The following is a 14,325-nucleotide window of genomic DNA, read 5'->3' on the forward strand; positions in this document are numbered from 1 at the left end:
CAAATAAATAAATTTAATTCAAAATTTAATTCACCCAAATAAATAACAAATCTTATAACTTTAAATACATTAGACTAAAAATTTAATAGGCAAGACTTATATGAATTTTTTTTTTCCCCAATGCAATGAACCTGTAATAAACTTGTAAATTATTTTATCAATTAACATGCAAGTTTATAGTAATTAATGTGAATTAATCTAGTATGCAAACATATTGCACATGATGATGATTATACAATAACGTAATTAGCATGTCAAATAAAATTTAAACAATTATGAACATGTGTAAGAGGAGCTAATTTAAGCCCACTAAATTATTTAGGCCCAATAGCCCAAGATTAGTGGGCCTGAATTTATCACAAGTCCAAGATTGGTAGGCTTGGATTTATCGCCGTCAAAACGGGCTGAATGGCTCTAAGCCTCGAAAGGGTTCGGATCCACGAACCTAGAGACTTACTCGGGCCCAGACTCGAAAGGGTATTAAGCAAGCCTAGAGATCCGAGGCACTCGGACTCGAAAGGGTTCGGATCCACGAACCTAGAGGTCCTAAACACTTGGCTTCGAACGGATTCAGACGCAATCTAGAAGTCGCTCCGTTAATGAGTCCCAGAACACTTGTGGGCTCGGAGCTTTCCGGGATCTACGCACCAGAACCATGGGCGTAATGGAGTTCGAACAAAGGACCCGATCCCGAGGACGGTGAGTGGAGATAAATTCACTCTTCGGTTAAACTAGCCTATACCCGGGTCGAGGTGGCACGACCACGGGGGGTCCATGAGACTCGGCAATATTTTGCGGCAGGACGTCCTCTGGGACTACCCCTGACCCTTTGGGATGATTGGGGATCATTGGTTAGGTGTGGCTAAGAAGAAGGGTTCGCCGAGGGATTGATCTCCTCTTCGGGGTTTTCTCATCCTCGGAGAAGTCACCTCCTCGGAGAGGTCACCTCCTCGGAGAAGTCACTTCCTCGGAGAGGTCACCTCCTCGGAGAAGTCACCTCCTCGGAGAGGTCACCCCCTCGGACAAGGTGGTTAGAGAAAATATCCCCCATGTGCCTTGCACATGGGCTCCATCCTACATCATGAGGTGCCTATAAATAGCACCCACCCATAGCTTTACAAGGGATGGATTTTGGAGATTTTTAACTCTTGGGAAAGAACTAATTTCCCTTCTCCATTATCAACCTTGAGAGTGAAAGTGGGAGATCAATGGGAGAGCCTTGCCATTATTCTATTCTCTAGCCATTTTGCCTTCTTCTTCACCCAATCTCTTATCTCCATCATCTCCTTTGTTGTTGTGTTCCTAAGTTGAGATTATTGAAGAATCTAAGCCTCTTATCATATTCCAGAGAATTCGAATTTCTCAACTCCTTTCTTGAACCCTCTCCTACATTTTGGCGACTCTGCTGGGGAGGCGGATTGGTTAATGGTCTCAACGAGATCTGGAATCCACACAACTCCAACAAGAATGGCGGGAGAAGATGAAGTTCACCAACAAGGATCCTCTAATGGTGGTGATGACAGAACCATGACTCCAGATCAACCACTTTTGCTTGAAGCCATTCAAGGACTTCAGAATACTCAGCAAGAGATTCTTACCACTCTTCAGAATCTCACTCACACCATGTTGGTGATGAGTTCTAACTTTGCACCGGCGCCAAACGGGAATCAAACTGGTGGTGGAGTTATTCCCGCCGGAGCACAAAATCAAATCCAAGGAGAAGTAGGCCCCAATCAGCCTATGGCTCATGGCAACACGGCCACAGTAACACATGCTCAAACCATAGTAGGCGGCGGCAGTTTGCCCATACCCGGGCTCCATGGCGTGCCAAGCCAAGATCCAATGGTGACTAGGGGAGTCTCTAGTGTAATGAATGGTGCTCCGGCGACTGTTGGTGTCCAGGAAAACATAAGGAGCATGAGGGCGCAAAAGGGAGCTCTGCCCGTACCTAATCTTGTCACGCCACCAGTAAATGTTACCCAAGCACCAAGCGGGCCTCCTTTGGTGCCAACAACAAATCTGCAAGCACAACCCGGTATAGCAGCGCCGTACGGTGGACTTTACGGGCCTCAATTCAATATCCCATCACCAACTGGCATGTCTATAGGCGCTGATGGCCAGTATCGTCAAATGTCCTCACCAATGATGAATTCGCAGCACCAGAATGGCCAAGACGCCCCTAGCTCAGTCTTCGGGTACATAAGCCAAGTCCCGGGAATACCACCATCAAACTCTCTCCCTCAACAGTTTCTCACTCTCGCCGATGTGCAGGCCATGTTCGATCTTGAACGGGGCAAGAGGACCTTACCCTCTTTGCCTGATCCAGACGTCAAGCCGCCTTACCCCATTGAGATGCTGAGCTACCCATACCCTGAGGGGTATACAGTGCCGAAGTTCATCAAGTTCGACGGCAAACAAGGAAATGCCCGAGAACATGTTGTGCGATTCATCGAGACTCTAGGTATTCATGGTTCAAACCACGTCCTCCGACTGAGAGAATTCTCTAAGTCCCTCACCGACCGAGCATATAGTTGGTATGTTAATTTGGCCCCAAACTCTGTCCGAAGTTGGGAGGAAATGGTTAACAAATTCCACTCCAAGTTCTTTCAAGTGGCGGAGAAGGTGACCACACTTACATTGTGTAAAGAGAAGCAACAAGAAAGTGAAGACATCCTTGACTACGTCAAAAGGTTTCAGGACAAGGCCGTGGATTGTCATGAAGCAGTTGAGGAGAGTTATCTGGTTCAAATTTGTCTAGAAGGGGCATTGAGCAGGTACAAAATGTTTCTAGTTAACCACAAGCTACCCACCTTCTCGGCATTAATAGAAGCAGCTCGGAACATTAGCATCCCTCAGGCTCAGGAGTCCGGATTTAAAGCCAGTTACAAGACTAGTTTCAAGTCATCTCGTGGACCTACCGTTGCTGCTGCCTCTGCCCCGGATACTCGAAATTCACAAGGAGGAGGTCATAGGGGTCAGAAAAGAAAGCAATATAATGGTGAAAAGGGGAATGTTTCTTATCCATGTGGAATCGAGGAAGTGAAAGCTCTAGTTAAGGAATGGGTGGCTGACGGAGAGCTAAAATTGCCTTATGTTGAAGAAATGCCATCAAAAAAGGACCGTGAGAGCCCTGAATTTTGTGTCTACCATCGTACATTGAAACATCCGACAGAGAAGTGTTGGACTCTCAGGAAAATCTTCAGAGATAAAGTCGAGGCAGACGAATTGAGGTTCAAAAAGCGAGGGACTCAAGACATCCGAGAACAACCATATCCTCAACACCGAGACAAGGGCAAGAATGTTGCTATGATAGCTTATGAAGGCCCAATGATCGAGGCTATCGCTAATCTCGATGACGATGACTGTTATCTGGACGACATCCTCGAGCCAGAGGGTGAGCAAGTTTACTATGGAAGTGCTCTCGATCCAGAGGGCAGAACATTTATGACTCATGGCGAAGATCCCTTTGATCCAGAAGGAGGAGAAGAATACTATGGAAGAGGAGGACACCATGTTTATGTGGCATCTTATTTTGAGGAGACCGAGGAGATGGTTAACTACGAGCCTCCAAGAGTGGAAACAGATCCGGATCACTATGCCAAAACCCTGCAAGACTGTGTAAAGTTCAAGCAGTTCTTTGACCAGCTTGGACTTTCCAGGGAGGCAAGAACGGAAATCACCAAGTCTATCATTAATATAGCCGAGGCACACCATGAGGAATGCATGTCGACTGAGGGATCTATCCCAAGGAAGGCAAAAGAGCAATCTAGTGCCATTACTTTCTCCGAGGCTGATCGAAAGTATCCTTTTTCTCACAATCGCCCGCTTTATGTGACTGTTTTTATTAACGAGGTTGAGTTCAAAAGGGCCTTTCTAGATAGTGGAGCCTCTATCAACATTATGACTCGCGCTACTCTAGAAAAAGCCGGAATCTCTGAAGAACGCATTGTGAAGCAGCCGATAGTCATCACTGGCTTCGGTGGAGAAAGGAGAGTTACTATCGGATGCGTAACAGTTGATTTAGCCGTTGGAGAGATTCGCTCGGCCACCAAGTTCCATATTATCGATTCCGAGGCAAATTATCACATCATTCTAGGGAGGACCTGGATGCATAGATATGGGGCTGTACCATCAAGTTATCATCAGTGTGTTAAGGCTAAATGGGGAAAGAAGACGGTGACAATTCAGGCTACAGAAAGGCCGTTCGAGATCCATGAAGCTCATTACTCTGATGCCATCTACTTCACCGAACTGGCTGTCGAAGAAGTTCCCACCACCTCTAAGCCTCGAGGGGTCAAAATTCCTCGTTGGGAGGATATCAAAGATGACAAGGAGCCGATGGCAGAGTCAAGTAAGCGGGCGATGTCTAGACCAGAAAGTCCGCCTATTCCTCGGAAGGTGATGAAAGTTCGAGAAGGAGGCAAGATGGTGTACTATTTATGAAGGTGCGGGGAGTCGGTTTCTTCAGTCACCGACTCCGAGTCAAAAGAAGAGCCTCCTGACAATGATATAGTAATAAAACCTGAAGTGGCTCCAGAATGCATGCAAGATGGGCCGAAGCCTCAGCCTGAACAACTTATTGAAGTAGATTTGAGTGATGGACAAGATGCACCGAGGCCGGTATTCGTAAGTTCGAGCCTTAGCCCAGAAAAGCGGGAACAGTTGTTAAAATTGATAAGCCGATACTCAGATGTGTTTGCTTGGTCATATAAGGAAATGCCCGGACTAGATCCTGACCTAGTCTCCCACTATCTTGATGTGTTCCCAAACTCCAAGCCAATTAAGCAAGCTGCTCGAAAGTATCATCCAGATCTCGAAGAAAAGATTAAGGAGGAGATTGAAAAACTTCAACAGGCTGGTTTCATCCGGCCAATACAGTACCCCACGTGGTTAGCAAACATCGTACCAGTAAAGAAGAAGAATGGCCAAATCAGAGTATGTGTAGACTTTCGAGATTTGAACAAATCTTGCCCGAAGGATGAATTCCCTCTTCCTCACATCGACACCCTCGTGGATACTACCTCGGGACACCAGATGTTCTCATTCATGGATGGATTCAGTGGATACAATCAGATTAAGATGGCTGAAGAGGACGCAGAAAAGACTGCTTTTAGAACACCTCTCGGAAACTTCTTCTATACAGTCATGCCTTTCGGACTCAAGAATGCCGGTGCAACTTACCAAAGGGCTATGACTGCAATCTTTCATGACATGATCCATCATGAGGTGGAAGATTATGTTGATGATCTAGTGGTGAAATCCAAGAAAGAAGAAGACCATCTCCGAGACCTTGAGAAGGTATTCAAGAGGTGCCAGAAATTCAAAATGAGGATGAATCCTCTCAAATGTGCTTTCGGGGTGACGGCCGGGAAGTTCCTCGGGTTTCTTGTACATAGGCATGGTATCGAGGCAGATGAAGACAAGGTCAAATCTATCAGAGCAATGCCTCCCCCACATTCTCAGAAGGAGTTAAAGAAGTTCCTCGGGAAGGTGTCTTATATTCGGAGGTTTATCCCAGCACTGGCAGAGATCTCTGCGCCTTTCGGTTCATTGTTAAAAGGAGATGCCAAGTTCGAGTGGAACCAGGAGCACCAAAAGGCCTTCGAGAGAATCAAGGCAGCCTTGACCTCGCCTCAGACCATGATAGCCCCGCAGCCCGGGGTGCCTCTAATGTTGTACTTAACTTCAACCCCCAAGTCCATAGGGGCATTATTGGTCCAAGAGGTAGATGGAGCAGAACGCCCGGTGTATTACATCAGCCGGAAGATTCGAGGAGCAGAAGTCCGATATACTCCGGTAGAGAGACATTGTTTAGCTTTGGTATTCACTGCCCAAAAGCTCAGACATTACTTCTTAGCACACCAGATTCAGATTGTTACTAAAAGTGATCCAATCCGATACCTCCTCAGTAAGCCTGCTCTAACCGGGAAGGTGGCAAGATAGTTGTTAGCACTAGGTGAATTCGAGATCACATGTGTAGCCCCCAAGGCGATCAAAAGCCAAGCCTTAGCTGATCTCCTTGCTCAATTTCCAAGTGGTGACTATGAACCAGTGAATGAAGAATTAAGAGGAGAGGTGCATGCAGCTATGGCTTCCGAGGAAAGCTTCTGGACATTGGGCTTTGACGGAGCAGCAGCCGGAGGGAAGGGAGGAACCGGGATAGTCCTTACAAGCAAAAGTGGGGAAAAGTTATATTTGTCTTATAAACTGGATTTCCATTGTTCGAATAACGAAGCCGAGTATGAGGCTCTTATTTTAGGCTTAATAGCAGCTGAGAAGCATAGTATCAAGAAGATTCGGATCCGGGGGGACTCAAAGCTGATAGTGAAGCAAGTTTCAGGACAGTTCGTCTTAAAGGAGCCTGCCTTGGCCACATATCGAACAACAGTTCAAAGGCTTCTTGACAAATTTCAGAAGGTCGAAATAGAGCATGTGCCTCGCTCCGACAACAAGTTTTCAGATGCCCTCGCAACATTAGGGGCAAGAGTTGACATTCCAGAGGAAGAGGCAACAATTGTTATCAAAAAGAGAACAGAACCTTCAATAATACCCGAAGACAAAGGCCTTCCGGAAGACTGGAGAGGAGAAGTCCTCGAACAACTCAGAAGCAAAGTTGGAAAAATGACTATGGCCAAGCTTGCCCAATTCACAATTATTCAAGGTGAACTTTACTTCCGAGGAGGTACCGGATTCCTAGCCCGGTGTGTTGGCCAACAAGAAGCAAGCTTCCGACTACAACAGATCCATGAAAAGTCTTGCGGGGATGGGGATATCAGTCTGTATAGAAGAATCCAAAGACAAGGTTATTATTGGCCCGAGATGGAGAAGGACTCGAATCAATTACAGAAGGAATGCCCCAAGTGTCAGTCATACATCCGGGAGGATGAGAGTTGCTTTGAAATTGATACCCCTGACTGGAGGCAAGTCTACATTGACTATCTCAAAGAGGGAACACTACCTGAGAGCCCGAGGGACATTGCACACCTCAAGAGGAGAGCGAGGCGGTACTTTCTTGATCAGGACAAGCTGTATAGAAGAAGTATTGAGGGCACTCCCCTGAGGTGTCTCTCCAGGGAGGAGTCAGATCTAGTCCTCGGAAGAGCCCACGAGATTGAACATCAAGGAGGGGCTCGGCTGTTCGAGCAACTTATACACCTTGGGTATTACTGGCCGACCATGGAGTCAGATGCATCCCATCACGTGAAGAGGTGCCAGACTTGTCAGAAACACGGAAATTTGATCCATGCTCCAGCTGTAGACCTGCATAGTATCCGAACGCCATGGCCGTTCCATACCTGGGCTTTTGATCTGATAGGGCCCATCTCCACATCTTCTAAGGGTTACAAGTGGATTCTCGCAGCCACAGAATTGAGTACAAAATGGGTCGAAGCAATTCCTCTGAAGAACGCTACGGGGCCTGCAGTCGCGAACTTCATCAAGGAGAATATCATTTGCCGATTTGGAGTACCAAACACCATCCTCTCGGATAACGGCACTCCCTTCATAAACAAAGATGTGAAGAGCCTCCTAGAGACTTACCAAGTGAAGCATCACAAATCCACACCCTACTATCCAAAAGGGAACGGGCAGGCGGAAGCCACAAACAAGACACTGATAAGGATTCTGAGCAAGATGATGGATGAGTTTGGGGGGACTTGGTCCGAACAGTTGATAGTAGCCCTATGGGCGTATCGCACTTCGAAGAGAAAGCCAACTCAAGCAACTCCTTACTCCCTTGTGTATGGGTCCGAGGCAGTGTTACCTATAGAGTTGGAAACGCCATCTGCTCGAATGGCTCTCGCCTCGGGAATGGTATTGGAGCCTCGAACCACCAGATTGGAAGCATTAGAGGAAAAGCATGACAGAGCTGCAAAAGTCATGGAAAGGTATCATGAGTCCATCGCCCGAGCCTATAACCAGACTGTGGTACCAAGGAAGTTTGAAGAAGGTGATCTAGTATGGAAGATTGTAGACCCAATCATGCGAGGACAGCCTTTACCCAAGTTTTCTCCAAAATGGGAAGGGCCCTACAAGGTGGTTCAGGCAAGCTCAAGCGGGTACTACAAACTTGTAAGGGTTGAAGACGGCTTCCGAACTGGCCCGCTCAATGCAAAGTTTATCAAGCATTACTACCCATAGTTGGACTCATCTATGTTGAAATTCATTTTCACTTTCTTACTTTGTCTAAAGGTTGTATTTCCCTTGCGTTATGAAGAAGCTGGTTTTCTCTATGGTGTATGTTTTATCCCATCACTTACAGTGAATCTATTATGCTTTTGTCAAGAAAGTTGAAGAACTAATGAGAATATTTCAGCTTTTATAAACATGTGCATATGATTGTTCTATCATTCGAAATAAATATTTTATCAAGTACAATGAGAAAACAATGCGAAAATATCCAAACAACAAAAATTTTGTCATTTCATTGCATTGTCCTAGATAAAACATTTTTATCGAAAGGGGCAAGAAAGTAATGATAAAAAAAAAAAAAAACTCAATCTTTCCTAAAGACACCTTCGAAGAAGCTGCCCGTCACATCTACATCTGGAGGACAAACAGTAGAGTGTGCCTCTAAAGTCTCCAAGGCCCGAGCATAACCCGACTCAAGTTCACGAAGAGTTACCTTTGTCTCATCTATAGAGGTGCGATAAGAGGCAAGCACAGACATAAGTTCCAGCCGATGACTGGCGTTCGAAGCTATATCCAGGCGCTTCCGAAGCCATGATAAGTCCACTTGGTGACGCTCCATGTCAGAGATCCCCTGATACGCCGTCTCGACTACTTTTCCATTAAGGTCACACAACCGTTGCGTGTCCAAGCTATATAAGATAGTGGCAAAAGACTCGAGAAGAGCAGTCTGAATGAGTGGACACTGGCAAGCAAATGAAGCAAAGGTCTCCGGGTAACTTGAATGCACAAGCTGTAGAACTGAAGCAAACTCAGGAGCTACCCAATAATGGAGAAATGATACTTTGCCAGAAGCTGAAGAAGGAATTGGGGCCGGAAAGCTGCTAGTCTCAGGAATCTCCCCAATGTCTATCGGGTTAGATGAACCACCCGGAGGGGTAACTCCCGGCAGAGGTCCCGAGCCTGAGAATGCCGAACGATAAGGGGAAAGACCAAAAGCATCACTATCAATGTGGAAATCACTGAGATTCAAATCCAAAATATTTGAAGGCACTGGCGATGAAGAACCTCTAGCAGTCGTCTCAAAGGCAGGTGTTCCCCCTTGAGAAGGAGAACCGTGAGGAGTTACAAAGAGAGTCGGAGTAGAGTCCGGGGCAGGTGAAGACGGGACCCCGGTAGCAGCTAACACTGGAGCAGAGTCCGAGGCAGGTGAAGGCAGGACCCCGGTAGCAGCTAACACTGGAGCAGAGTCCGAGGCAGGTGAAGGCAGGACCCCGGTAGCAGCTAACACTGGAGCAGAGTCCGAGGCAGGTGAAGGCAGGACCCCGGTAGCAACTAACACTGGAGCAGAGTCTGAGGTAGGTGAAGGCAAGACCCCGTTAGCAGCTAACACTGAAGAAAAGATAAGAAGGCCTTATTAGAGGTAGGGAACAGGAAAGTCATTTAAGTAAAGATTTCTCACAGATATAAGTAAATGACAAACTTCAGAAAGAAAGATTACCAGAGGGAGAATCAATATGCAAAGCAGGGGCAACTGAAGGACTCCTAGCATCAACAAAGTCACTTGGTCGTGTAGAGACCACCTGATCGATCTCAATGTCTGATGAAGCCTGAACAGTAGTAGTCATCCCTGAAGAAGGAAGGAGGGCCGGAGGATGAGAATCACCATAAGTGCCAGAGCGAGTCTCAGAGATCTCTAGCACATCCACCTCCACACCATTCCCAGAGGCGCACCTCATCTCTACATCGCCTCTAGAAGCATGGCCCGCGACATCAATTTCTGTGGCATCAGTCCCTCCAGCAATCTCAACATCAGAACGGTGAGCCCCAACAAACTCGTCACCAAGGTAGTGCTCCTCCTCAGCTACGGTAGGGCGATGACGACGCGTGCGTGGAATAAGGTCACAAAAATGATCGGAGGACTCAGCCTCATCATCATCGTCATCTATAACTGCTATACGAGGGGTGCACATCTTCACAAGTCTTGCAGACAAAGGGAGGGTGTCGTCCAAGTCTGAGTCCGGCCTGGGGGAGGCAGCATGGCCAGGAGCCACGGTACCGAGAACGTCAACAACCGCAGGATCCTACATAACATGGGCAAATAAAAGTTTTCATTTTAGAAGGTATAGTCGCAAGAAGGAAAGTAGCTTCAAATCAAGAATTTCGGGTACCTCACGAAGCCTTTTGGAAAGGCGAGGAGCGGAAGGACTGGCATCAGAAGTCCTCTTGTGAGCCATCTTCTTAAGGCGGGTCGTCCGAGGACCAGAGGCCTTATTCAAAGGGACTGGCTCTGGAGAAGTAATTGCCAAGCTAGAAGCAGATGCCCGAGCAGAAGGGTCAGTTGGAGCAGATGAAGTGAAGAAACCCTCGTACATGTGGTCAGATTTTCGGCTCTCGGGTAGCCGAAGAGAAGAATCCTTCTTATAAATCGGCGGAGGCAAACATACGGTCGGTCTGCTCTGGACAAATGCAATAAACGCATCGATATTCTTCTGCCAATACCGCCTGAAAGAGGGGGTGAAACCCCCTACTCGGCTCAAGCCTGGCATCGTCAAAGAGCCGGATACGGGAAGCACGGTGTGTATAAGCCGGCGACTGAAGCGCCCGTAGCTCTCTGAAAATGATAATAAATGAGGTGCTGGCCCCGGGGCACATTGATCAAACCCGAATTGACATGCTACACGGTCAGGCCTATAAACGGCACTATCAACGCCTTCCTCATGCCACACCGGTAATGAACTCGGACGGATCATAATCAGCATATCAACAAAGGGTACAGGGATGTTCTTCGGCAAAGGAAAGGACACCGAGCGGGAGGAACCATGATAGATAAGCGGTGTGGCCACACCCACAGGTGGGCATACATACGGCTGTGCCACAAAGCGTCGGGGATCATCCACCAGAGTATTCAAGGATAAGGTGGAAATGGTACGTGACCACCGTGTAATCAACGGCTGGCAAGACTTCGCTTTCTCAAATGTCCGAGACCCATCAGTATTGAGCACGGGGATGCCATCTTTATCCACTATCTCCCGAAGAACTTCCGCCTCAAATACAGTCGGAGCAGGGGCAAATTTTGGGAACCTCTCGAAGAAGAAACATAGCAGGAACTGGCTGTGAATAAAGGAGACAGGCTCATATCGACCCACGGAGCGAACCATATCTCGATGTAGTAGATCCAGCCGATAGTAGAGATTCCCAAGAAATAGGGGAGCCAAAGGGATCCGATCTCCTCTAAAGAGCCGGACTGCCAAGGGGAAGACGAAAGGATTGAGGGAATCCGGAGGTGTGCTCGGAAGAATGAAGAATGAAAGGAAGCAAGCCAGAAATCCCAAGAAATAGAGCCTGGAGCCATACATCGGACCGGCTTCATACTCCCGAGAGTCAGGGTCAGCATCTCTGGCCAAGGGCTGAAGATCCTTGAAGAAGTGACGGATCCATGCAGTATAGGAGGCACGGTCCGTCCTTACTCGACTAGTCCTCCTCGCTGAACCATCAAAAACAGAACTCCACCGACCACAAGTTTGAAGATTTAGCTTCAGAGATTGGATCAAAGAATCATCTTCGGGGGGTGTCTGCTCAGGGTCGAAGGCATCAGGGCCGGTCACTTCCAGACGCAGCAACATGAACACATCCTCAAGGGTGGGCCCCATCTCATGCTGGCCAAGTATAAAGGTGTGTGTCTCGGTGCTCCACCGAAGAGCCATGGCTTCCAGGCTAGCATTGTTGCGACGGATGGATAGAGATCTAGATATTTTCACCGGGATCAGTAGCCGAGCCTCCTGAAGCCGTTGACAGAGGCTCTTGTCCGAGAGGACATCATCGACCCACTCTTGCCAACCGAAAGGAGGGTTTGAGAAGGCCTTGAACTGAGGATAACAGTATGGAAAGTCCCCCCGCTCAATCCGAAAGCGTAGCACCGAGGAAGGAGAAATGAGGGCCTCCTGGCCAGAGTTAGTGTCCTCAGTGAGACATAATGGAGCCGCCTTCGGAGATAGAAGAGAAGTGGTGGAGGTAGCCGCCCGCCAGAAGGGATCCTTCCGACCAAAATAAGGAGATTTCCTCCACTCAGATGCCGGAGGTACATCCCTTTCTTTCATGAGAGCCGGTTCTGATGACCCCGGAGCTACGGGTTTCTTTTGAGAAGACATATGGCTGAAATAACAGGTATAAATGGTAAGGAGTTGACCGTATTAAAATTCAGAATATTAGAATTAAAGCAACACATGCGAATGAAATTTCGGCATCAACAATTCATTTTCTCGGATATTCTTCAAGCTCAACAAATTTTAATACCAATGGGTGCATCATCAACATATAGATTTTCGTCTTCTATCATCAATAAGAGGTGCAATGTCATAGGTCGCTTCATGATGAAGTTCAATCGGGTCAATTTCTTAAAGTCACTATGTTCCATATTAAAGGTCCAATTTATACGGGGCTCAAAATTTAGACAGAGTGAAGTTCAATAGTAAAATTCAGGCCCGAGATTTGAAGTATATTACATTGCTTATCAGTAGCAAGATTCAATGGATCATTATGCAAATTACAAGAATGTCCTTTCCAAAGTCCATATTCATAAGTCCAGGGTTTCCTCTCTCCATGTCAAAAATGGAGCTCAAATACTAGTCAACAAGTTATATTCGGCCTTTCATCGGTGATAAAGTTCAACAAATTATGTTCAAGCCAAGCACCTCAATAAGGTTTCAAGTGCTAGTGCATGTTTCCATATGGCCAAAATCACGGTGTTTGAGCTAAAAAAAAATATCATCGGGATTGCCACAAAAATTGAGTCCATATTCAGATTCAGTTTTTATTTATTTATTTTATTTTTATTTTCATCAGATTGCTTGAGCCCTCTACATTGCCACAAAAATATATTTATATATATTTAAATATATTTATATTCGGAAGAGGGGGTCGAATGTCATACTTACAAATTTGGGCAGTTAGAGAGGTGAAGTCCGAAGCCGATACTGGAAATTTAAGCTGAAATCAGAGAGGCTTTACAGACTGTAATCAACAAGACTGGGCTAGGCTTGGGCAAGACCACACACGTTGCGTTGAGAGGGCGAACGTGCGTGGTCAACGTCGGATAAGTTGAAGCCGGAAGCAGCGATGTGGAGCTAGGTTGGGCAAGACCACACACGTTGCGTTGAGAGGGCGAACGTGCGTGGTCGACGTCGGATAAGCTGAAGCCGGAAGCAGCGATTGATTGTGCACAAGCCAAGGCTAATGTGGGTAATCCGAGCTCTAAACAAAAAAAATATATATATGATAATCAATATATATATATATATATATTTGCCCAAAGTTTGTCAAGCAGCAAAGTAAAAAAAAAAAAAATAAAATAAAATAAAATAAAATAAAATAAAATAAAATAAATAAAATAAAGTTCTTCATTGCGAATAGGGACCAATAATCTATGCTGGTCATACATTTCTTGATCTTTCTCTACAATATCAACAGCATGAGCATCAACAGCTTTATCATTAACAAAGCAGTTTTCTTTACAAGGCTTGCCCAATCTGTCCCACACACTACCCCGTGACTTTTTTTCATTCGGCAGGATATTTCTCCATCTGCCTTTGGAGGACTTCTTGCAGAAACATTAGCATCATAAATTTGCTTCATATCAGTATCCTCTGCATAAAAAAAAGGGCAACAATCTGAATTAGTTTGGCCCATATTTGATGTACACTCAAAATGCATTGCAGTTATCTGTGTTTAGCAGGAAGAGACTTAAATATAGATATGCCGTGTAGAGCATGTGCACACAAACAATTAAACATCCAGAATCACATCTGGGTAGCTTTCACGAGCACAATACCAATAATAGAAGGCTGCAAATTTCTGAAAACCATTCCTCTTCTAGAAACATCCAAAGGTTGACTAGGCAGCCCATTTTTCCTTTATGATTGACAGTCTGGTCAATAATGAAAAACTGTATAAGTTAGACAAGGAACATGTAACAGAAAAAATGAGAAAAAATTTATACTTCGCTCACCTTTCTTGATTTATCCACACATTCAGAGCTTTGCTCTCTTCTAGTTGAAATCAGAGAGGACGCTAAGCTGAAGTGAAGCAGCAATGGTGAGTAGCAGCTCGGATCACACGTCTGCGGCGATCGCGACGCGGGGACTGGTCGGTGGCTGGGTCACGACGCTGGGATAGGTCGGTGACTGGGTCGCGACATCT

The 14,325-nt window shown here is 46.3% G+C and overlaps 1 protein-coding gene and 1 long non-coding RNA gene across 3 annotated transcripts; both read right to left on the reverse strand.

Annotated features, from left to right (window-relative positions):
* Window positions 1-8,479: 8,479 nt before the first annotated feature.
* Window positions 8,480-11,288, reverse strand: LOC145813007 (uncharacterized). The gene is made up of 3 exons (XM_082908263.1): window positions 10,299-11,288; window positions 9,629-10,211; window positions 8,480-9,519 (listed from the first exon to the last, which is right to left on the reverse strand). Exons 1-3 carry the CDS (start codon window positions 11,286-11,288, stop codon window positions 8,495-8,497), a joined length of 2,598 nt encoding a protein of 865 aa, XP_082764389.1. The 3' UTR covers window positions 8,480-8,494.
* A 1,954-nt stretch (window positions 11,289-13,242) lies between these two features.
* LOC145813446 (uncharacterized) lies at window positions 13,243-14,055 on the reverse strand. 2 transcript variants are annotated; one of them, XR_014356527.1, is made up of 3 exons: window positions 13,958-14,055; window positions 13,566-13,772; window positions 13,243-13,380 (listed from the first exon to the last, which is right to left on the reverse strand). It is a non-coding gene; the product is annotated as an uncharacterized LOC145813446 (long non-coding RNA). The 2 variants fall into 2 exon arrangements; XR_014356526.1 differs by lacking the exon at window positions 13,243-13,380 and having other exon boundaries at window positions 13,509-13,772.
* Between the last annotated feature and the right edge of the window lie 270 nt (window positions 14,056-14,325).

This window comes from Camellia sinensis, chromosome 15 (genome assembly GCF_055761805.1).
Source record: "Camellia sinensis isolate YWXY chromosome 15, ASM5576180v1, whole genome shotgun sequence".
Taxonomy (NCBI): Eukaryota; Viridiplantae; Streptophyta; class Magnoliopsida; order Ericales; family Theaceae; genus Camellia; species Camellia sinensis.

What these genes read in the sequence shown, in the direction of transcription:
- LOC145813007 (XM_082908263.1), bottom strand. Translation starts at nt 11,288, where the DNA reads ATGGTTCGCTCCGTGGGTCGATATGAGCCTGTCTCCTTTATTCACAGC. An exon ending in TTTCCAAAAGGCTTCGTGAG is followed by an intron (nt 10,212 to 10,298) that starts GTACCCGAAATT and finishes CATGTTATGTAG; the next exon opens with GATCCTGCGGTTGTTGACGT. An exon ending in GCATATTGATTCTCCCTCTG is followed by an intron (nt 9,520 to 9,628) that starts GTAATCTTTCTT and finishes TCTTTTCTTCAG; the next exon opens with TGTTAGCTGCTAACGGGGTC.